General features: G+C 45.0%; 1 protein-coding gene across 2 annotated transcripts in view; it reads right to left on the bottom strand.

The window, feature by feature from the left end:
- Positions 1-25,045, bottom strand: part of pik3r3b (phosphoinositide-3-kinase, regulatory subunit 3b (gamma)) — a 172,256-nt gene that overhangs the window by 86,929 nt on the left and 60,282 nt on the right. For both annotated transcript variants that reach the window (XM_076726768.1, XM_076726769.1), the window contains 3 exons: positions 11,841-11,972; positions 2,882-3,074; positions 609-694 (listed from right to left, as the gene is read on the bottom strand). In XM_076726768.1, coding sequence (XP_076582883.1) covers positions 609-694; positions 2,882-3,074; positions 11,841-11,972 — 411 coding nt within the window. The remainder of the gene's footprint in view (positions 1-608; positions 695-2,881; positions 3,075-11,840; positions 11,973-25,045) is intronic.

Below are 25,045 nucleotides of genomic sequence, written 5' to 3'. Positions count from 1 at the left end.
GGTCTGAGATTTTTCACAGCATACACTGAACCCAGGCTGCCATGCTCACATTCATACCCTCGCTCTCAGCTGTAACGGTCCAGCGAAGCAGGAATGCAAAAAGAAAAACATGAAACCGCCGTGTTTTGTTACCATAAACTCTGTACATCCAGACTGTGAGCTAAACTAACGGAGAGCAAAGTTAGAGCTGTTATTTCATGCTTCATGCCCAATTTACCGCAGCAGCTGGGGAAAAAAGTTTGTGTTTTCCACATATTCCATAAACCAAACGTGTGTTTTCCACTGCAGTTTGTGGTGCAGCGGGGAAGGGAAAGGGAATGTCATGTTTCCAGTGTGAGAAATGTATGGGAATACACTTGAGAAACAAACTTCAGGCACTTTGTCACCGAGCAGAAAAAGTGAAAATGAGCTGCGTTTGTGTGTGGAGAGACGGAGCAGATGAGCCTCGCGGTGATTCATCAGTGTCACAAAAGACACCAAGCCAATCAATATCTTATGGCACAATCACGCCACTGTGCACGTACTGTTACACACCCACAAGCTAATGTCAGCGCACACATACGCTGCATATGGATGAAGAACGTCTGTGTGCATGTTTATTATCCTACCTGGTGCAGCCTGCATCTCCACGAGACCTCCGGCCGTTATTAGAGCCTCCAAGATCCTGACGTGATGCTCCGGGTTCACGTCCGCACTGATGACAGGAACACAAACAGGAGGAGAAATCGAGTCAAACTGTGAAGAAAACCACTGAACGATGTGTTTGCACCAAGTGACTTTTTCATATTATTTTGGACATTTTGCACGTTGGATGTGAGTTTAGCTCAAAATAAACTTCAGTGGCGTGTTTGTGGTGGTGAAGGAAGGTGTCTGTTTTTAATGGCTTTGGATGTTCATGGAGCTCTGTGGCCCAGAGGAAGAAGATCCATCAAGCCTTAGACACACACACATATGATACTTGAGATGAGGACCTCTCGGTCTTTTCATGACACTGAAAATTGCTCGAGTTGGAGCCACAGTTGCCCCCCCAGCATGCTGCAGGAAAGCCCAAACAATAGAATCTGTGTGACTGTCTGAATACTCGCAGACCGCAGTGCATCCTCCCAAACTATGAAGGATTCATCAACATTTCCACATTCACAAATGAGCTAACATGGGATCTGGTTGAAATACTGAAGTTTGGCATGCTATGATACGCCGCCCCGCTCCATATCCGCCCGTTGTGCACGTCAGAGGTGAATTGGTTGACCAGGCTGTGCAAACAATCACTGCCTCTGACTCACTGGCTGCCTCGCCGAATCCACTGCATCTCCACTGCACACAATGCCACAAGGAGAAATTCCTCAGTAATTTCTGGAAAAACAGACACAGGCGAGCTTGTGCAGGGTAGAGAGAAACAAAACAATACCATCAGGCTTGTTAATGCCATTCTCTCAGTTTTCAAACATCCAGCTCTTAAACTGCAGGATGTTGATATTACAGCGCAGCCAAATATCATGGCTGGGTTTCCTGTTAGCAGGGGCAGAGCCTTTACTGCAGAAACACTGAGCCTGATCCAGCGCAAAGATCACGGCAATCTCGCTCAATTGATTAGAGGTTTGTAAGGGAAATGAGCGGTGGCTGATTTGTGGATCAGTGTCCTTCCTTCAGCCAAAAACTGTGTTTGGTTCTTTGGCTGACTGATTCACAAATGTAGAGTGAAACGGAAATACCCTCTCGGTCCAAACGCTGAGGGACTTTTGTGAGAGAAGTGTGGAATAATCAATGGTTTTATGCAACAAATGGAAAGAGAAAAGAGACGGTTGAAATGCTAGAGAGCATAAATGCTATTTCACAGCTGTGTGGGAAGCACCTCTCATACTTCATCATCTGTAGTTTTAATTTCTGAACTCAGATTTTACATAATTCCCCAAGGAGCACGAAACATGGACAGAATGAAATGCACAAAAATGAAAACGTGCCGCAGGAAGACCAGAGAGCCCTTTGTGGAAGCTAATGAGGATCCATTAAAGAGCAAAGAAAGCAAAGAATAAAGCATCTATAGAGCAGCTTTAAGGGGAAAAGTTTCTAATAAAAGTCAAACCTGTGGGCTGCAGAGGCCAAAATGATGCTATCTATGTTGCTAATAGTGAGTTGAAGCTAAAGAGTTACCAACAGCTTCAGCTCCGTCACTCCTCTGGGTCACCTTTGGAAGAAATCAGAATGACTGGGTGGTGCTTTCATCACTTCATTACATTGACGAGGCCTTTTGAATTTACTCTGATGGCTTCTTCTCCACAGCTATTCCAGCTGAGGAATCAGTGTTTGGAGCCATCTGCCTTATCAAACATGAAATCATCCGAACTGGTGGTCTCAACATACACCTACTTCATCACTATGTTATCTAGAAGACCCCTGTGTCTGTCCACAGAAAGGGGGCTGCCTCTGCTGTTAATACAGGTTCAGTTTTTGCTGCTTGAAGGAAGCACCACTGTTTCTCTGTCCACGATAGACTGATCATGTGATTGGCAACCATTACGAAGCAAATGAAAGAGCCATGTAGCCAAATAGCCAATGACACACAAGATAAAGTGCGATGTGGATGTGAATAATCCTCCTGGATCGTTGTTTTCTTCATATGAACATCTGGAAATGTGTCGTGTCTCTTATATTGTGGCCACTTACCAAAGTTACAATGGTCAGTGTTGAAGAGTTTTATGGTTAGCTTAGTTCCACCAGTCAGGCAGCTGCTAAGCTTCAGTGCTGTTGCTATTGTTACTGTGATTTGATCCACCTTCAGCAGATTAAGGATGACGGTTAAAGGGTTGAAAAGAGAGGACGTGTCTCTTCTGTGGCTGCACATGAATGGACGAGGAACGACTGAGGGGTGAAACCGGCGTACCTGAGAGGAGAGTGCTTGAAGACGGCCTCGGCAAAGGCCTGACCCAGCAGGCGGGGACCGGCCTGGCCGTGCTGGCTGACCCGGGCCAGGTGTCTGCTGAGGTGGACCAGGAGCTGGTGGTTGGCCTGAGGGATGCTGGGAGACTCCAGGATCTTCTTCAGCCTCTCCCCGCACTCCTCCACACTCTGACTCTCTACAAGGCAAAAACAACAGCACAATGGGTTCTTTAGCGTGTTAAACCAGGTGACTGATTCATTAAATATTCCGTTTCAGCCTTTGTACTGTGTATCTATTAGATACGACAGTTTGATGCTGCAGCATTAGATAGATAGATACTTTATTCATCCCTTCATTGAAACCACGAGGCTGAGCTCAAACTGCAGCCGTAAAACAAAAGCACCCTTTTATTTCACCAGAGAATTGATGTTTTGCGCAAACCAGCCAAAGAAATTGAGTAATTGGTGACTCCCGTCCTGCACAGCATTTTGTTCCCCTCTAAAATTTACTGTATCTTAATCGAATGAAGTCTATTATTTATCATGTGTGTCGCTGGATCCAACATTCAGATCATCTAGGAAACATTCAGACAAAGTAAGAGGAGCTGCATGCATCCGTGTGTCTTAGTGTTTAGTGAACATCTGAGCGGACACCCTGGATGCTGCATGCATGAACATCGATCACGTTCAAACATTTCACCATTTCACTCGTGCAGCCTGAACGCAGAGCCCTGCTGCGCTGCCCACTGCGCGGCACCTCCACCAATATCCATCCGAGCGCGTAGCCAACCGCTAGCCGGCTCTGAGGAGATGTATGGCCCTGGACGGACATCAGTGATTTGAATTCAGACCCGGTCCAGCCGCCGGCTGCTGGCCAGCTAGCCTGACAGACGCTATGGAGAAAATCAGAGGGGTTTTGTATACAGATGCTTGTAAAAGTGACACAGCGGGAGGCGCAGGGGGATAATACGACTCCTTTTCTTGTATTAGCCGGGGTTCAGACAATGGGCCGTGTTTGAAGAGGACCAGACGTATTGACGAGCGCTCTCACCGCAGGGCCTTTACCACCGCAAACAAGCTGCAAACAAGAAAACATCTGTGCCCGAGCCTGCTGTGCGCCGGGTTTACGGCGGGGGGAAACTCAGTGGGAGAGAACGGATCTGCCACCGAACAACAGACGCATCAGGCCCATTTATCTCTGTCTGAATCTGTGCGTCTGCTCAGGGATTCCATTTGGTCCACTTGTCGGCCAGCGTTTCATACTCAAAGTCCGCCTTCATGATCGAGTTTGAGCTCACGAGATTGACTGATTGAGACTGAACAGGAATCATCTTAAGTGAAATCACATATTCTATTAAAGTTTTTCTTGTTTCTGTGGCGCTGTGGTTCATGTGTTCAGGCCACACAGTAATTCAATATTCCAGTGGAGTCGTCATTGTCGTGTTGTCATTTAAAAAGCTATGAAAGCAGTTAAAAACAAGCCCGCAGAGAGTTTCCAGAGTTCGAGCTCACTGCATAGAAACAGTGAAACTGGTTCACAGCTCGTTTCATTATATTGATTTGACTATTTTATGTCATCTTTCAAAAGATTTTTTTAATACAGTGATGTTTTTACTTCACTTATCTGCTCAGTCATAACACTTTTACACCAAAATTAACATGCATGTAAAGGTTTTTTTTTAATGTAGCATACCTGCTAAAATTAGGCCATTGACAACGAGGTTGTCTTTCTGGTTGTTTCTTGTCTGGCATGTCTGCTGGTCTCTCTTTTATATCTCTCACTTCAGTCTCTTTCACACTGAAGGCTGACTGAACGATTCCCCTCCATTCAGATTCAAAGAACAAAACACTGCAGAGTCATTTGACCCAGGAATAACTGACACTGGACCTTTTACTAATGAAGACAAAAACCAGATGATAGAGTGTTACTTTGTCAAAAGGAAAAATTGAAATAAAATGTGTTTGCACCAGAAGAACATCCATCGATATATGCATGCATCAGCGTATCATTAGCACTCAGATTTCCTGTACATGTATTCTATGCCTCATGCTTTGCATTGTTTTCTACGTTCACAGCAGCGCCTCAGAACATCCAGCAGCAGTTTGACATCATAAAACGTCTTCTGCTATTCAAAGCATTATGGATGTGAGTGAGGAAGAACTGCTTTCTGCGTCTTTCCGCCGGCTGAACGTTCGTAGGCGTCAGCTCTGTGTTGCTTTGAGCTTTAAGTGCAGAAACCTGAGATGCTTAAGAATCAGCCTGACCATGATGAGCTTAAACACGAATGACCTGAACGTCAACCTCTTCTGTATTCGGATCTCTGACTTCAAAGAACTACCAATATATTTTTACAATGGCTACAGGATCACATAATTCATCTAATCAGTGCAAAAGCAGCCAAGATTGAATAACAGTGCAGATGTAGATTCTAACTACGGCAAGTTAAAGTGAACATTTCTCTCTTTCCACAACCGTCCCTTTAAGCTTGTACCGCATTACTTCGGGTTACCAGAGACTGTGGGAGAGGGCTGGTATTATGCAAAAGGTCATAAAAGGTTAAAAATAAACCAAAAAATGAAACAGTGTCCTTTTCAGTTGTAGTGGAAGTGGAACTTTGGCTCGAAGTGTGTAATAAAATGGTTGAACTGGTCACGGCATTGACACACTGGAGCAGTGTTTGCACAAAGAGCTGAACTGGAACTCACGCAGACAGTACACAGAGTACTTTCTGTGATGCACTGCTGTACATGTACACACGCTGTATGCATCCAGGTGTTAGACTGTGTATTGATTAACCATGTGAGGTGTTTGATGTGTTTGGCTCTCTGTGCACAAGTGATCACAGTGATCAGCCAGAGGGGGAGATGGAAGAAACGACAGAACAACTGATTGATTGCTGAGATGGAAACGTGGCTCCACAGCTCTGGAGACCCAAGTTCTGGTCCAGGAGTAAGAAAACCTCCATCAAAATCATCACTGACATTCAGAATAACACAAATGTCTAAAAAATCTGCCCCAAAACATTATCCTAAATAATATTATGATGTCAATTTTCTCAGTGTTTCAAGGCAAAAACAGCCAAGTAGCGTAATATTTATGTGCATAAGCCTCAAGTTTATGTCTGTGCATCCATCCAGGCTGTGTCCACAGGTCAAAGGTCAGACTGACAGAGAGGAGGTTTCACAGGGGAACCTCAAGTTTCAAGTGGTTTTGTGTAATTTCAAGCTAATGACCAGGGTACCAGAGTTCTGCTGGAAATTACATGAGTTTCCCGCTGAGGTCAGGAAACAAACCTCGAGCGGCTGCTGCATCAAACTACACTTGATTTTTTAAGTTGGAGTTTTTAAAACAAAGTCCAAACTTTCCTTTGTCGGATTTATCTGAATACCCTGAAAACAAACACATGAAAAACTGTCTCTCATATAATTTCAACCCTGGAACATCATTTCTGTTTGTTTCTCCCTCTTCCTCTTTAATATTTAACCACCCTGCTGTTTATTCTGGTTTCTCAGTAAAGATTGTTTTAAAATATGGCCGAAGCTTCTTCTTCTCCCCGAAGAGGAGAAACTGATGTGTGTGTTCACTGAGCAGCCAAACAAACGGCGGTGTGAGAGGATCCATCATGTCCTGTTCGGAGACCAAAGAATACAGCCAACGGTGTCACATTAGGTGAACCTGTGCATTCACCTGCTTTCGTCTGAATAATGTCCAGAACATCCAGGCGTCGTTTCCTGTGAATCCCTTGTGAGACGACGTGAACTTTAAAGCCCACACAGACGGACTCTGCCAGAAACAGTGGAAGCTAAAACAGAGAGGTGACGACACCAGGACTGAACGATGAAGTCAGCACCAAAGAGCCTCAAACTGCAGTTCCTCGAAAGGCCACTTGAGGCTGGCTGCAAAAGCGAGTCAATCCCCATAGACCTCCACATTAAACGGGGCAAGTTTACAGCTGAAATAAACACGTTTATTTGGCTTTGGTGGAGTCAGACACACTGCAGAGACGGCGTCCAGAGCTAGTGATGTCACAGAGATTACATCCATGTTTTATACGGTCTCTGACGTAAATGCATTTATGACTATTGATGAAAAATGACATCCATAAATAATAGAAAAATGGGGTTTTGATTTAATGAAAATACAGATTATAAATGTAACATTTACATATTAAAATGTAGAAATGCTGACATTTTGAGATTGTAAAACATTTATAAAATCACATTTGCTGCTGTCCAGGAGAGTGTGAGACTCAAGGAAGTTCAGGGGACACTTGAGGTTTGTGTGTGTGTGTGTGTGTGTGTGTGTGTGTGTGTGTGTGTGTGTTTTGGGTGGGCAGGTGGGCGGTGATGGATGGCTGACAATCTGCTGCAGCCTGATGGGGGTCATGGAAGTCACCTCTCGCTCTCTGTCTGACCACTACTGATCACACACACACACACACACACACACACACACACACACACACACACACACACACACACCTCCTCCCTCTGTTATTATGGATTGCGGTTGACCCCGCTGGTCAATAGAGGTCAAGGCTGGAGAGGGAACTTGGCCCATCCATCTGGCCCCAAGGGACTCTGGGAGACTGGACAACTGGACAGTGTTGGGGAGGAAGGGGGTCGAGAGGGGCTTCACCTCGGGTCTCGTTTGGAGATAATTCTCAATTAAAGGCATTTAATCTAATCAAGGAAAATTAACAATTTCTCTGTCTGCTTCACCTCTAAATTCTGAGAGTTTTGTCCAGACAAAGGAAGAATTGATGAAAAAGCGTCTCAGCTTCTCTCTTCCTGATGGTTTATTCCACACTTATTTCTCACAATGTCCCATTTATTAAAAGCACGCAGGCAAACAGAGCAGTGAACGCAGTGAAAGTTGCTGTTTTTTGGAGGGATTCTCATAGAAATGTTGCTGACATCCAGCTCTTGTTCAAATGAGTGTTAGATGCATTTATTTTAAGTTGCGTTGGAGAAAGGAGGCCGGGTAAGTTCAGTTTGTTGTATGATGATTTTGGACGCACAGATTTTCATGACAGGTCAGCAGAAACGATGCTGAATGTGAGGGATTGTGTACAGGTGAAGGAAACTCACTGCACCATTCAGCTGTGTTACTGAGGAACATCTGAACGTGTCGGACCCTCGGACAGACGGCGGAGGCCATGGTCGGCCATTCTGATCCATTTCAGACCAAACAGGAGGCAAATTTAGAGCCTGGAAAGATTTATGACTGACACTTGCAGCCATACTGCCAGCTGTTGGTCTGCTGCTCATCGGTGGGTCCAGTACCTCACCAGCTTGGATGATGAAACTCTGTACAGTCAGTCATGTTCTCCAGAGGATCATTTCTGCAAAACTAACAAAATTCCCATCAGCCTCTGCTGAGCTTTAGTGCTAATTAGCAAATACTAGCACGCTAACGGTAAACTAAACGTGACGATGGTAAACATTACAGCTGCTGCACATCATCGCAGAGCTGCTGGTGTGGACGACAACTCAGAAAAATATAGAAAAGTCAGCTTCTCGGACTGATTAGGAGGTAAGTTGGAAGTATTGATCAGATCCGTATTGAAGGCGTCAGTTTGAGTCGGCGCAGTCCCGGCCTGCGTCAGCCTCTCTGCTCTGAAGGTCCAGATGGACAGTGGTCAGTCAGACTCAGACAGCTGGCCTTTATCCTCACAGACGACGACCTCGCCGGGACCATTAGGGTTAACTAACTCTGGTAAAACTGATGAATGAGTAAAGACAGGGACAGGATAAAAAATAGGCACGGGGGGGGAGGTGGGGGGGGACGGACGAGGAATGAATAGAAAGAGAAAGGGCAGAAGGGAGGAAGTGCTGAAGGTCTCAGATTAAATTATTAAGATTAGTGACTCAGAGACCAAAGGCAGACGGAGGATGAGGAGGAAAGAGAGGCGTGAACGCGACTGTGAGAAAATAAAAACGTCAGCGGAGGAAACTCGGGCTGTAACTTCCTGGTCAAATCACAAACAGCATCACGTTCACTCATCTCCCCTCTGCAGTCGCTCATGTGACCGCATCACCATCATCTTTCTTTAACAACGCTGGAAAAAAACAGAAGCGAAAAATGGCACAGGCCTCGTCACAAAAGGCTGATTGTGGTCAGCGTGCTGCCGGAACAGATGAGAGGAGGATTATGGGAGGATTACATCCATCTGATGACAACAAATGTAATTACTCTGTTACTGAAAAAAACAACAGAATGAAGATCGACCCCAAACGGAAGATGACTGGACGACTTTGAGGGTTAAATGGAGTTTGACTGTGGTGACGCACATAAACCTACATTTATGCTTCGTTTAGCTTCGTTTCGTCAAAAAGCAGCTTTCAGTTTTCACGTTCAACCATGTCCCCAAACTCACCACGCTCAATTTGGGGGACAATGATTGTCCCATTGGTGGACCAGCAGGGTTGAAAAGGTGTTTTAAAATCAACATTTTATCTATATTTCTAACATTTTTTTTCCATCCATACAGATATAATACGACCCTGCAGCCCAGTTTGCGCAGAGCGTTTGTTGCAGATGATACTGCTGTTTGATGACGGCAGGAATTCGTGATAAATTTGTCTTATCTGAGTCAATTATGGAATAATACCTACCAACATCCTGGATGTGGCTATTAAGCAAAGATTTAAACTTGGACATAAAATGCAGGAAAATGAATTTTACTTGACAAAAAGCTGCAGAAATAAAGCGCTGAAGTTACATCAGCTGCTTCATTCTTGCTTCTTCATTCACCTGCTTTATTACGAGCTGAGTTACATCCAATCATACACATTCAGGCGTACAGTGTGGCCATTATAACCTGCTTCGTCTCATTATTACTCTGCTCTCCGCTGTGTGCTGCCACTCAAACCACCTCCGCCTGCTTCACCTTATTTCAGACTTTACTGACATGAGTTCATTCACGGCGGTTCTCTCATCGTTCTTCATTCTCAGCAAATTCTTTGAAAAGGTTCTCAACGAGAACAAAAGAAAGAACCTTTTCTGCCAAATGTGAACTGTATGAATAAACTGTCAAGGAAAGCGTCTCTGACTGACGAGCTGTTGCAGCGATTGATGAAATGACTCGTCTATTAATTACCATTCCAGTAAAAAGGAGCCTAAAACACCAGTCCAGTACCAAAGTAAACTGAGCTGTTCTTGAACCACCTGGAGTACGTTCACAGTTTTGGACCGTTGGCTGAAGAGAGCAAGTCATTTGAAGGTGTTCTGTTGGACATTATGAAGCCATTTTTACTCCTCTTGGCCAAGATTAATCAATTAATGGAAATATATAACAAACAAATGAACAAGTAATAAGTTATGCAAATAATTAGTGTAAGTCCTACTTGTAGCACAACAATCGAAGCATCTGAAACCTGAAAAACAGGATTTTTCAGTGATTGATGCAGGCCTTGCTTTAGTTTCCCCGACAAAGTTTTGCAGGCAGGATGAAGAGTGAGGATGTCTTCTTTCAGCTTCCACAGTTTCTGTGCCTTGTACTCTCATGATTTGAGGTTTGAGGACGAGTGAAAACGCATAAAATGTTCTCACTGGCACCTGAGGGAGCTTGTATATTGCAGCTGAATATGTGCAGCTATATGAGGAATAATCCGGTAAACCTCTGGTATGCAGACCTGAAGGCGGACTGAAGCACAGAGCAGCTGAGGAAGAGATTCTCACCACTCGCCTCCAGCAAACAGCTTATTTTTCAGGGATCTCCAAATATTATTGCGTGACTTATCCTCACTGTACAAAGCAAACGCTTCAGACGTGATTTATAATACTCAGATTTCACAGGAATCACTCTGTTCAAGTGAGCCTTTCCTAAATAAGAAGTTAAATTTCAGCGGGCCTGACCTCAGACAACCTGCGCAAAATACTTGATGCAGCCTCTCAAAGTGGTTTATCCTGACTTAAAATGTTTCCATGAATAAGTAAAATAAAAAAGGGCTGTCACTTAACGGGACGAGGACCAAGAGAGAGAAAAAAGCACTTACATAATTGAGGGGGTTTTCAGTTGGAGATCATGTCGAGGAGCTTAGCCAAGTAATATTTTGGGCAGAGGTTGCAGGGAAGCTGGTGCAAACATCCTGCAGCTCAGACGATGCCTCCGCCCCGACAAACACCCACTGACGTACACAGCGCTCAAACACACCTGTCTGTCCGCTCATCTGTCTCCCACACGCCGGCACGCACACCACCCACGCGAAGCACGAAACGCCGAATGTCGAGGTAGGGTTCATTAAAAATAGATCGGAGTGTGAGAGTCCCTAAAAGCTGGAGAGAGGGGGGCCCGCTGGGCGAGGTGGGCGGCAGGTGAAAGGGTGAACAAGCAGGTCAGCTGTACAGAAAATGAGAAAGCGAGAGAACCTGGCGCTAAGCCACGTCTCAGCTCGGAGTCTGTTTTTATATAATCCCGAAGCTGTCAGGAGATTAGAAGAAATTTGACGCTGACGAGAGGGTACAGCCTTGTCGTCTTTACATCCAGATATGGCTGAAATCTGTCAGGTGTGACGGGTGTCGGCGCTCATGCCAAGTGACAGAAGCAAAAAAAACCACCCTGAGCTCAGCCTGAGCTCCAGTTTAAGCCTGCAGTGCGTGAGAGTGGAGAGCAGATGACTGAGGATGCAGCTGGAGGCCGAAACTCACACCAGTCACCAGCCATGAAAATGCCGCTTTTAGCTACAGGAAAACTCTTAAATGTTATGTGGGTCATAGCTGTGCTGGTAGTTCTGCTTCCCAAAACTTTAACTTGGCCTTCACTAGTTGGGATTTATAGGAGAACAGATATGAAGCAACATGTTTCCAGAACGAATATCCCAATTAACAATCCACACATCATAATTTCACCAGTTTTGTTGACTTCTTGAAGGAGTTCTAATGGAAACAGTCCACAGTGAGTGGACCGGTCGGCTAACCAGCCTCTTTTTCATAAAAACAGTGACATCCCACGTTGTACCTTGAGCAGTGTAGACCAGCTCGCTGTAGACTGTGGCGGGGATCATGGGGGCCGGCAGATCCTGAAGGAAACCTCTGAGAGCATCAGTCAGCGAGACCACATCGTACTGGTCCAGATCCACTGAGGCCGGATCTGAGAGGACAAAAGACAGACAGGAAGACATTTTGATTTATGCTTTGAAACGCACAGTCCAGGTTTCCAGTGGAAAACCTGATGATTGCACTGAACCGCCGCTTCCTTTCATCCATTCTGGCATCACGTTCATGTTTCACTGAACACGAACTGAAATGAATCCCAGAACAAATCTGATATGTGGTCAATAAATCTGGAACCAGGTTAAAAACCATCCACTGACTGGTTCATCGAGACGAACCACATTTCCCTTAAATTAATTCATAGTTGCAGCTGGATGAACGCTAATCATTCTGGACACCCTGACGTTCCCTCATATTCCCTGACACACACTGTTGTCTGAGCACGTTTCCAGCTTTCAGAGAATGATCCATCGTAGTTTGGGGGAGTGGAGAACAAGGCGAGATCATACATTTTTCACAGATTTTTTGAGGTCTACAGGGCAGAATTATCAGTTTTTCCCCAGAAACAGATGAATAACTGAAGACCAAAGCCGACTGCAGGACCAAAATCAGACTAAAGCAACTGCACATAAAGTACAATTGACTAACTCAGCTCTTACTGGACGACCTAAAGGAGTCCCAGCTTTGGACTGAAACTCCCTTTCAGAGGAGTAAATGTGGGATTGGGTCACTCAAATGTCGCTCAGCTGCAGATAAAAAAAAAAAAAAATGTGAAGAGAATTTCTGAGTCCGTCTGCATGCAGACAAAACAGCAGATAAGAGGCCTGCCTGCAGATCAGCAAAGGACAAACCACACGGCGCCACAGGACGCCGTCCCTGTCCTCCATCTTTCACTGCAACCTTCCTCTTCAACGCCGTCCTTCCCCGTTCCTGCTCTTAACCTTCCTCCCCCAGTCTCTCTCCTTCCTCTTCCTCCTTGACCTGTTTTCTCTTTGCCGTTTATCTTTAATCTTCCGACACCAGCTCCATTTGCTCCTCTTTATCTTCCTTTTCTTTTCCTCTCCACCCCTCACCTTCCTCATCCCATCCTACACCTCTCACCCCCTCCACACCATATGCACCATCTGCCCCCCTCTGGAGTCAAAACAGCTGTTAAATCCCATTGATCTGCGCCTCTAACTAATGCCTGAATAAACTTAACCAATCACCACAGGCTAGTAAACCACCAGGCCATTAATATCAGCCGATGACCTCTTCACTTGGCAGCGCTGAGGCCTGTTATCGTGCGGTGATTTGTCTGGGGGTTTCCATCATCCCAACACCCAGACAGAGCAAATTTGGTGTTGCCATGGGACCAAGGTTCATGAAAAGATATTAATACACTTTTTCTTGTGTGTGTGTGTGTGTGTGTGTGTGTGTGTGTGTGTGTGGGTGGGTGGAGGGGTATTAGAGCGTAAAACAATTTGATTCCAGAAGAGCAGATTGTAATTTGTTAATTTGAGGGTGCTATTTTTTATTAGGTTGGGATTTGTGCTGGTGATCATCATGAAAATGGTGATGTGTTATATTAGTTTGCACTTCTGGCACAAAAGATACTGGTAATACTCGCCAATTATGATGCAGGCTGCCATTTACACTGGGGAAATTACATGGAGCCAAGCTTCCTTCTTCCTCACTGAGTTCACGGTGGTTTTGGTGACTCTTAAAAATCCATCTGTCATCCAGGAAAGTTGACAATAATCACACATCCATTTTTTTTTTACGTGCACTCACAACAAGACGCACGATGATCAGGAACAGGACGTCAGCCTTGAACCTCAGCCTGTTTCACTTTCTCTATGAAGAAGCTTATAGAAGAGCCACCACATATCTCAGCTGAGCACGAGAGAGGATATGCTGAAGCGCCATCGATTGATAAGCCAGTATATACGTGAGCAGAGGGGAGAGTCGCTGTTCCAGGGGTGTAATGAAATATTTCACAGTGTTAACAGGATGTTCTGAAAAAACTGGAAAAAAAAATCAAAAACTGCAGTGATGGTGTCAAACATCACTGAAATTTTCGTTGATCAGGTTACCTTATTATATTCCAATTTATAGTTGTATATAACAGGAAGTGTGTTGGCACGATGGAGTCAGTCTGTCTGCTGCACGGATACATTAACAGAGCCCGATTCACTGTCATTTTGTCCCAGTGGCCAACAGTGGTACTGCAACAGAAAACTCCCATTTCCCCATAGACCACCATTATAAAAGAGACCAGGACAGCTCTGACTGCAAACAAGTTAAATTACAACTGTTTGTTGCTTTTAAACCGTGAAGGTTTCATATCTGCGAAACCGTTCCCAGACCAGGACACCCGATCACCTCTTTGGTTTAGGGGCTGGATGGAACATTTGCATTGAAGGAATTGAATGAATGGGCACCATCTTGTTTTTCTGTGGTATCCAGTTCTGCTAACACATTCATGGTTAGCTGTGGGCTACATCCGAGTCCCAGTTCTAAAAAAAAAGAAAAAAAAGAAAACCTTATTTGTTTACATTTGGGGCGATCACTCATGCTGCTGTAGCTGCTGGCAGTTCCTGTGTGCCCCATAACTGTGGATGCACAGATAACAATCACTGTACACATGCTGGTTAATACTGTTTATAAGGCACAGTGAAGTGGTCTCCATAATAAAATTCGCTAATTTATATTTAATTAAATTTCTCAATGCGTGTGCATGGAAATATGACATTTTTTCATCGTTTTCAGGTAGAACAGCAGCGAATTTCAGGGAGTACGCGAGCGTCTTGTCTGGTTTGTTGATAGTTAAAAACACAGCCGCTCTCTACAAGCAGGGCTCTGTGTGACTGCTCTGTGCCAGACAATGACAATATTTAGGTCTGCAGAACAGGGTCAATAAAGCACATAGTGTGTGTATCAATCCAGACAATGTGCAGGCTGGTCATGAGTTACTTCAGACTTCAAAGAGTGGACGGAGGCAGCAGTGACAAAAACGGCTTGTTTAGGACACATTTGCTGAGATATGTCTGTCGTTCCCACGCTAACAGCAAAATGGTGCGATTGTTCTGAAGGAGCGCACATGATCTCTTTTAAGTCACTGGGTTCATTACTCAGCGCTGTGTGTGCTAAATGAGAATGTACCATTGGCCATCCACACAAAATCGAGAATGGCTATATTTAATCTATAATTGAGAATGCAGACAGTCACTTTCTGCTAAACAACGGCAGCTTTTTATTTGTATCAGACACCAAGAAAATTGGTCTGACATCAGAGACCCCTCCATTAATCTATTAAACCAGGATCTGTCCGTCTGTCCCCTCCATTCAGGCGTCCTTTCAGCCCAAATGTCAGTTCAGAGCTGTTTGTGATCCAAGCCAAGCAAGCCGGCTAGCTTGATGTGCTATCACAGCTGGCTAGCGCGACTACGTTCTGAGCTAAGTAGGATTTTACTGTAAGATCACCACCTCACCAAACTACATCACCGAGACTCTGACACCACCTCACAAGGACATGCAAACTCATTTTACTGCTCTCTGGTCTGTTCACACACTGAAGATGCCGTTTTGGTGTGCAGTGTGTGTGTGCAGTGTGTGTGTGTGTGTGTGTGTGTGTGTGTGCTGACTTGTTTATTGCAGATGTCAACCACACATGTGTAGGCAGCTTTAAAGACACAGGTTCCCAGTACAAGCTCTTTATGTGTTTTCCTGCTGATGATCTTAAAGCTGCACTGATGCACATTTTTAGGTCAACAATGCACCAAATGACATTTTAAAAAGGTGGAGCTTGAAGTGACGAAGCCGCAGGGATTTATTACTCAGCCTTATGGATGTTTTTCAGCCTCTTTTAAGCTCACAGTTTTGGTTTTTACAGTTTGGTATCAGACTCTCATCAACCTTATTTCCAGCAGCAACAGTTTTCAGTAAAAGAAAAAAGAAAGCCAAACAAGTTTTGGTGAAGAAAGTGGAAGCTTTTAGCTGAGCCAGATGTTTTTCTCAGGGGTTGGTGGGGACCAAAGCTGAGCTGAAAAGTTTCATTCATCAGGTGATTTAAGAAGCCTCAAACTGAGAGCTAATGCTGCTTTCTGTCTGCTGGATCTGTTAGCACTTTATCAGATGACAGTACGGCAGAGATTGTGTTTTCAGCTTGTTGCACTCAGTTCATCCAATAATGCAGCTCAGAAATTGTGTTAAGACCAAAGTGAGATCAGGCAGCCGAGGCCTGGCTCTGCCGGTTCAGTTATGTCAGAGGGGTCAGGTGAGGTGTGCCGGGCGGGAAGGCCTCAGTCAGCAGGGCAGCTTTAATCACACCTAATGAAGCAGAGTCGTATTCTGGGGCCGCGGCCAACGCGGCGTCATTCCTCCGCTCGCTGAGGGATTGGGAGCGAGAAATCCCCCCGATCAATTCAATCCTCTCTCGCTCTCTTTCTGTGTCTCTGTGCAAAGTTTAATTCTCTGTCTCACCTTCTACTTTCTCTGCAGCCTTCATGTTTTTCTCACGTTAGGTCGACTGTACTGATCAACTCCTCGCTTCAACACCTGGTCCGAAAAGTCTCACCTCCTTTAAACCACAGAATAAATGTACGAGCCTAACGAGGACGTTTCAACACACAGACTTTAGAGATTCAGACCACATTTGTTTGCTCAGCTTTGCATTTAACCACCGTGACCTGAAGACAGATACACAGAAACACACAGATGTACACACACACCTGTGTGTACACTCATTATTGATTATCACTTCATGTAGTGTCTGCGGGTGATGCATCGACAGGCTCCGGTGGATTTTTCTGATTCTTCAACTGGTCCGTCTCTTTCTCTTTCCATCAACTCTCATCTTCTTTTTCTTCTGTTGGTTTCTACCTCTCACCTCCCCATAGGCTTCCACATAAACACACACAAGCGACCAATTTCCTCTCCATGCTTGATCCATCAGTCTAATCAAGGCTTTGTCACTGGCTATGGATCAGTCAACAGATGGGCAGATGAGTGAAAGGATGGATGGATGGATGGATGGATGAATGAACGAATGGATTGAAGCCGGGTCAATAGTCATGAGCAGAGTCTACTTATTGGATTGCTGCATCTTACACAGGATCCATTTGGCAGGGATGGTTGATTGGCTTGGATGAGACTGGCTGGCACGGTCAGTGCAGGTGGATAATAGTTTGTATTTCCTGTTTGACGATCGAATGAAGTCATCTTTAGGATTTGAGGATATGCAGCATCAGTATGTATTTTTTATAATAAGAAAGAGCAAAAACAGATAGAGAAAGGTAACATGTGGGTCCCAGATCAGGCTGCACGATCCAACATGATCACAGAGGGATGAGAAGGTCGGTCTTACATTCTGCTCTTCCCAGCAGCTATCAGCCTCTGAGCCAAGCTCTCAGAAATGTGCTGCTGATAGAAACAAGGCAGCGTACCATCTGACATTAAAGCACATTATGTGGTGTCAAACCTCAGCTGCTATCAAAGAAGACATGTTAACTGCAGATGCTAGCATGCTAACGGTGGTTAGCTAGCTAGGCTCAGGCCACATTCATGAAATGATGGAGTGACCATGATGGTGTTTTCGACTTCACATAAATATTCAAGTCATAATTCTGCAAAACGAGGATTTTTATGAAAGCTCTGATTTATCCCACAAATCTAATGAAAGTAATTATTTAGAGATGTGCTAACAGCCGTTCTGATTTATCTACAGCGTGAACACTCACAAATCATAAACACAGGAATCTTTCCAAAGCAGCGTCCACAGTGTTTTCGCTGACTTCTGGCTGTTGTGGTCTCACAGAAACAGTCAGAACTTCACTGGAAGCAGGTCGAGGTCAGTCCTGGCTGTGCTCGAACAATTTTCTGCTCAAGAAGTTTCAATCTAAGTTGGTCAAGGTCGTCACATCGCAGACGCCTGCATGCGTCCCTGCCGTCTGCGGCACAGACCTTCCACGGAGGAGAAGAAGAGGATGAAAGCCGAGGCCTCTTTGATGTTGTTTCAGATTATTTCTGAGGTCGGGGCGGCGAGGCCTTTCACGCCAGAACGCTGAGTGTGTCTGTTATCTGGAATCTGAATGTACAGGTACAGCAGATCTGCAGCCTTAAAGGAGGCTCGGTGACCCAGCGAAGCACCCCGTCTCTTTTCAGCTGAAGGCCGTCTGGTACCGCTCGCCGTCCAAGGCCGTGACATCCACGCAGAAGAAAGACGCACTCTGACTGAACCTGAACTTGAGCCACAGGAAATTTGAGGGACAGAATCAATCCCCTGTTCATACACAAAGACGGCAGTATGGTTTAATCAGATGAAGCTGCACTAATGTAATACACAAAAGCCCGCTGTTCACCTCTGTGCATTGTGACTTGCCTGATAGCGATGTGTGTGTTTTGTGTATGCGGCGGCATTCCAGTAAGAATCTCATTACACTACAAAAGCTGTGTGATCATCTGCTCTCGCCAGCATTACAGCGCTCTGATTCAGTCCAATGAGCAATTTTAAGACAAAACACGGCAACACAGTCCAGCGGATTCGTGGAAAAGTTGGTCCCGGCTAATCCAATAGCAGTGATTAAACTAAAGCGCTCAGAGTTAGAGACCGTCAGAGGCGGAATTAGCTGTTAAACAACGATGTTCATTTACATCAAGGCGGCCGCTTTGAAAAGCTCTTTTCCTGGGAATAAAGTGTCTGAGAAATCCAAAGCTGATGTGTTAATGTGGTCATATTATTAGATTCAACATTACCATGGCAGCAGCTAGCATCTCTGCTCCAACCTGAAGTAATTATCCTCATAACCAAATAACACAATCTGATATTGACTGCGGTGGATTACAGTATTTACTCAGAGCCAAACAGAATCAAATTTAGAGTTAATCTGACATAATGCAGCTGAAATTAAAGGAGGCATTTTATGTTCTGTCTGCTCACTGTGTCTGTATGAAGCAGAGAAACATCCCAATGTGATGTCTCTGTAATGTCATAACATGAGACACAAGAGGCTCCGGGGGGAAAAGGTGAAAACCATTACTGCTCTTCCAGAGATCATGAAAAAATCAAAGGAAGAGCCACCAGATCTCTGCACACATTAAAACACACACGGTGTGAAAATCAAACCAAGCGGGACAAATGACCTGCAGCTCAGGTTTAGGAGAGAAGCTTCTGGTGGAAACTGCAGCTTGATGTTAACTGATGTGAAGAACAAAGTTTTAGGTTGATCCAAAGGAGGAAAATCAAACTTTGCATGTTGTCAAATGGATGAAATGGAGGCTCACTGGGAGCTGCGACCACACACACGCTCTCCTCTGATCCATCAGAGACGATCATGTTAAAACTGTGAAAATGTGGAGGCAAACAGCAGAGCCACTGTTTCTCATTGCATCAATAAGAAACCCACTTTTTTTGCTCATAAACAAGCACATTAATCAGCAAACAGGAACACGCACACAGACGGGTCATGGGTTTGCTGATTCATGCAGAAACACAGGAGGGTTTATACATTCCAACAGTATGAGGACAGGGTCAAACACTGATAAGATCAGTGTGTGTGAGTGTGTGCGTGTGCGCGCGCATGCGTGTGTGTGTGTGTGTGTGTGTGTGTGTGAGATGAAGATATGTTCAAGTTAAAGAAAGACGGAGTGACAAAAAAACAGTCAGAAGGTTTTTGGTCATATGATTTCAGTTTATCATAAGCTAAGTTCAGCGTTATGTACACACACACACACACACACACACGCACGCACGCACGCACGCACGCACGCACGCACGCACGCACGCACGCACGCAGGCGGTGCTGGATGTCAGAGGTGACAGACACTGCAGAACAACCACAATTATCCACCGTCTGACAGCAGTTCAGGTGACAGACATCCTCCATGAAGTTGACTGTTTTCACGTATCTGAAGCAGATGAGCAACAATCAGCTGAGCATGGGACACACACACACACACACACACACACACACACACACACACACACACACACACACACACTTGAACTCCTAAAAACACAAGAAGAATAAACCTCTTCAACCGCACTGACTCAACAGTGAGTCGGTCGCTCCAAACTCAACACTTGACAGACAAAACGTGTTCAAGTTTTCATTCTGTCTGAGCACTTTAAGGACTTCTCGTCTATGACGGCTTCAACGTTACACTGCTCTCATAAACATAACAGAAATATCTAAAACGCGATCTGGACACAAGCTGAAAACTCTGACTGAAAGCTCCAGAGCAACGACAAAACAGACCGCGAGGTGAGAGTTTGAATCTCAGGACTGAATTCATGTATAGAAAGAGCTCTGAGTGCAAACAGGACAACGTTCAACACACTACTACAAAAACTACAAGTCACACTGCATGAATCCAAAAAAAAAAAAAAAAAAATACATGTTGGGATTAGGATTAAAACAACTAAAATAAAAAGACAACTGCAGCTTTTCACAAGTGCTGACCAACACTGGATTATCACAGCAATCCAGCACAAGAGGAGTCATCAGTGGTCGTCACTTACAGCGTGTGCACTGAAGGGTACCTGAAGGCAACACGATAAAACAGGGGCCCACAGCTGGCTTCACCCAGCTGTGGTCCTGAGGGTGGCAATGAACTCCTTATTAACTTCCTTTGAGTCTGACTCAGACTTTTATTCTTTCAGAATCACAAAAGAAAAGACTGCTGAGTGCTGAAGTGTGAGGAAAGAGCCAAAATGTCTGTAGCCTCAGCAACAACTCAAGGAAAGTAGACTGTTTAACTCAAGATGAAATCCACATTCACTGCATGGAAGCCTCCTCCAGGTCCACCATGATGCTGAATGTGTTTATTGCTCTTGTGGAAGAAAACATGCAGACTGAAGCGTCAGGGTGACGATAACTTAGTTCAGTTTTGCGAGCACTTTAATGTCAGCTTCAGTAACATCGGTGCGATTGTTCCACTAAAACACACGAGGCTGTGGAGATTAAACACATTCGTCGAGCTCTGCAGGATCGCCCATTAAAAAAATGTGGTGAAATATCTCTGCTTTAAACTTGATTACGCTTTTTAATGGCCCTGCAGATGCTTTGGGTTTATGTATGTTTAGGTACATACAGGCATGTCTGATAGCTTTTATGTCTATTTGTCTTTAACAGCCTGTTTTACTGTGCTCTTCATGTATTAGGGCCATATTTTCTTGTGTGTAAGATTTTCTCTTTTATTACTGAAACGTGCCTCCCTTTGCCTCAAGTCTTTGTGCTAAACTCTGCTAAACACACCGTGGAGCTTCCTCTACTGGAAGCACGCAGAAACCGATATTGATCTTCTTCTGTGACTCTGGGGAAATGACTCAAATCAGAACATCTCAATACAAAAGCTGCAATCAGTGGATCTGCTCTCATAAGTGAAGTAAACTCATGCAGAGCTTTCACTGTTGATTAACTGCACACTCGCCTGACAGTGCTAGTCCGAAATAGAGAAAGGTATCATATTAGCCGTGTTTCACCATCCAATTTTATACAGCCTTGTATAAAAGACTTGTACTTGTAGCATTCAATGGTACAAACAGGTGCACAACTAGCTAGTTAGCTAACTGGCTGACATGTTACTGGCTAGTGCAAGAGCTACATTAGCTCGCCCATTAGAGTGACGAGCCACTATGATGCTCTGGCTTCACTGCAGCCCCAAAAAGTCGGCAAGTGAGTTAGTGAGCATGTCTGAGGACAGAAATCAGGAATAACGCTGTGTTCACGCGTGCAGACGCAAAGTCGTCATGAAGCTGCAGCTCTGCGTGTTGCTGCACCGAACTCCTAATCTGTGTGGTGTAGCTGTAGCCGCCACACGACACAAAGCTCTTCATTTCTCATTTCACAGTATTTTTCTAAAGTATAAAATAACTGTGTTTACAGCCCCTTTTGATGAGTTGTTGAGGCTGTTTTGATGCCAAAGCTGATTAACACTGCAGTCCTGAATCTGCACTGCAAACACAGCCTGTGCTTCTGTACGCATCGAAACAGGAGCGACTGGCTCTCAGCTGGCCGTCGCTCGCACTGCGTCAGAAGACATTTGCTTCAAGTTGAGCTTTTCTCACTTTTCCCCTGAAGTGCAGCTGAGCACCTTCTATATAAAGGAAAGACGCTGCGTCCCTTTCACAGCCTGTTGCTGTCCCAGCTTTTGAGTCCATATGCGTCAGTGACTCCAAAAGACACACACGCAGATATCAGGTCAATCAATAATCAATAAGAACAGCTTGGATCCCTTTCAGGTAACCCAACAGTTTTCCTATGGTGAGATCTGCTTGGACCCTGCTGTGGGTCAGCTGACACCACAGTTCACCCTCCATGACGGTCCTCAGCGCCTGGTCACAGCTGACAGGGTGAAGAAGAAATGCCATAAAGAATAATGAGAGCTTGTGTGTGTGTGTGAACACTTCTGTGTGTCTTTTTGGGTCATTTGGGGACATTTTATAAGGTCAGAGAAGCGAACATGACAGTGATGGATTTAAGACGGAGGAAAAACGGGGGAAAGAGAAGAAAACAGCAGCAGAAACGTTCATTCCTGACTGACCGCAGGATGAAGTGTACAGGGCTCATGGGGTGTGTGTGTGTGTGTGTGTGTGTGTGTGTGTGTGTGTGTGTGCATGCGTGCGTGTTTGGTTCGTAAGGTGACAATCTCAGTGTGAACTCCTTGAACTGAATACAGTCAGATATTTCCCATCACTGCTGCTGTGCAGGAGTTTGCTGGTGTGTGTGTGTGTGTGTGTGTGTGTGTGTGTGTGTGTGTGTGTGTGTATAAATGTAAGTATCTGTGTGAGTGAACCCGCTCACCTCTCCGTCTACCCATCTGTCCTTGGCACTCCGCTCACACACACTGATATCACAACATGGACTCAGAGAGATGCAACAGGACGGAGAGGCAGGAGGGAAAGAATGAAAGAGCGAAAGAAACGGAGGTGCAGAAACTCTCTGATGAAACAAAGAGGAGGCAAAGAAGCGAAACAGACTGCAGAGAGAAGTTCATCCAAAGGCCAACATTTAATAACAGTTGAGAGAGATTTGGCATTAAAGGATAAATCAGCCTCTCGCACAGAGCTGGTTCTCATCCGTCAGTCTCTCAGATTCAGTGCGATGCATCCGTCCAAACGCTGCGTTTCATTTTTCATTTCACTGCCACGAACCGTCTGTCAGCTCTGAAAACACACCCCGAGAGGCCGGAGCAAGTGCCAAACCTCGAGGTGCTGAGTCAGGATTTAAGGATTTATAAAAGAGCAATGTTTTATTAAAAATTCTATGGAGAATGATTCATCATCCCTCCTGCATAACGTTCAGCCTTCATGCTGGTGGATCGTCGAAGTCTGACGCGCTAACGTCGACTCAAACCATCCACAATCTGCAGGGTTTCCATTAACCACTAATTATCTTTTTCTACCATGAAAATCCACTGAAGTCTGACATGTTAGAGTCCCTTAAATTCTCCCTCAATGCATTAAGAGTTCATTTCAGCCAAACCTGAGTTGGTTCTGATTGTTGAAGAAGTGAAATATGAACCAAAAAGATTTTATTTTGTTTGAATGAAGCGTGTTTTATGATGATAAAATTACTGTTTCTGTAAATGGACTTTGGCGAGAGCGACACTGCTTCTGGTTAAACAAAAAGGATCTTACTCTTTAACGAAACGGGATCTCTGCAGGGATCATTTCCATAATGCTGTTTGAGTCTGTCAGACATGAAAACAAACACTTTAGTGGATGTACATTAGCGGTGCGGGGACTACATCGCAGCCCAGTTTGTGGCTGCCAGCTGCATCACTTTTGTTCAATGCTGGAGAAGTTTCAAGGACTGCTGTTCCCTTTAGCCACAAACACACACTATAAACACACCAGGTCCCTGAAATCTTCCAGGACACGTGAACAGAAACCCTCATTAACAAACTGTAAGAAGAGCCCGAGTGAAAACGTCTGATGTAAAAATCAGGATGACGCATATTTCCAGAAACAGTTTTCATTCCACTGTTTAACCCAGTGACTTCTACTGTGCTGATTTCATGAATGCTGTTAAACTGCTGTCAATGAAAGACAACACATCCTTTAGATGTTTCACATTAAAAGCCCAACAGGAAATACAGGACCTGAGGCGTTTCAAGTTAATATTAACAGGGGACATTTTTCAGTGTGGGTGCACCATCAGGCCACCAGCCCCATCTGAGGAGTCCACATTAAGATGCCTGAGAGGACGATCTACCTGTAAGGCTAAACTCAGGTGAACACATTTGCAAAAGCACCTTGTTGGGATCAGTCTGTGTGATGTGGGTTAGGACAGAGACTAAGATATGACCGAAAAAAATGTTGGCTTGCAGGTGCAGAGTGAACAAAAGATGTCAAAGCTGAGCTGTGTGTGTTTCTGACAGACGGCGAAGCCACAGGTATCGCTTCAGTCGTTCATGTTACAGGGCAACATATGGCAGAGATAAGAATCTGAGACAGGAAGTGAGCACACAGAGACGACGAGAGGAGAGGAGAAGAAGAGAGGAGAGGAGAGGAAGAGGAGAGGAGAGGAAGAGAGGAGAGGAGAAGAAGAGAGGAGAGGAAGAGAGGAGAGGAGAGGAAGAGAAAGAGGAGAGGAAGAGAGGAGAGGAGAAGAAGAGAAAGAGGAGAGGAAGAGAGGGGAGAGGAAGAGAGGAGAGGAGAGGAAGAGGAGAGGAGAGGAAGAGAAAGAGGAGAGGAAGAGAGGGGAGAGGAAGAGAGGAGAGGAGAGGAAGAGAAAGAGGAGAGGAAGAGAGGAGAGGAGAAGAAGAGAAAGAGGAGAGGAAGAGAGGAGAGGAGAAGAGGAGAGGAGAGGAAGAGAAAGAGAAAGAGGAGAGGAAGAGAGGAGAGAGGAGGAGAGGAAAGGAGAGGAAGAGAAAGAGGAGAGGAAGAGAGGAGAGGAGAAGAAGAGAGGAGAGGAGAGGAAGAGAAAGAGGAGAGGAAGAGAGGAGAGGAGAAGAAGAGAGGAGAGGAGAAGAAGAGAAAGAGAAAGAGAAAGAGGAGAGAGGAGGAGAGGAGGAGAGGAGAGGAGAAGAAGAGAAAGAGAAAGAGGAGAGGAAGAGAGGAGAGGAGAGGAGAAGAAAAGAAAGAGGAGCGAGGAAGAGAGGAGAGAGGAAGATAAGAAGAGAGGAGAAGAAGAGAGAGGTGTTCTGTATATTCACACATTCTAAAGACGTTTCCATCCAGTGTGC

Source organism: Chaetodon auriga, chromosome 3 (assembly GCF_051107435.1).
Source record: "Chaetodon auriga isolate fChaAug3 chromosome 3, fChaAug3.hap1, whole genome shotgun sequence".
NCBI lineage: Eukaryota > Metazoa > Chordata > Actinopteri > Chaetodontiformes > Chaetodontidae > Chaetodon > Chaetodon auriga.
This window is presented reverse-complemented; position numbering and strand designations above follow the sequence as displayed.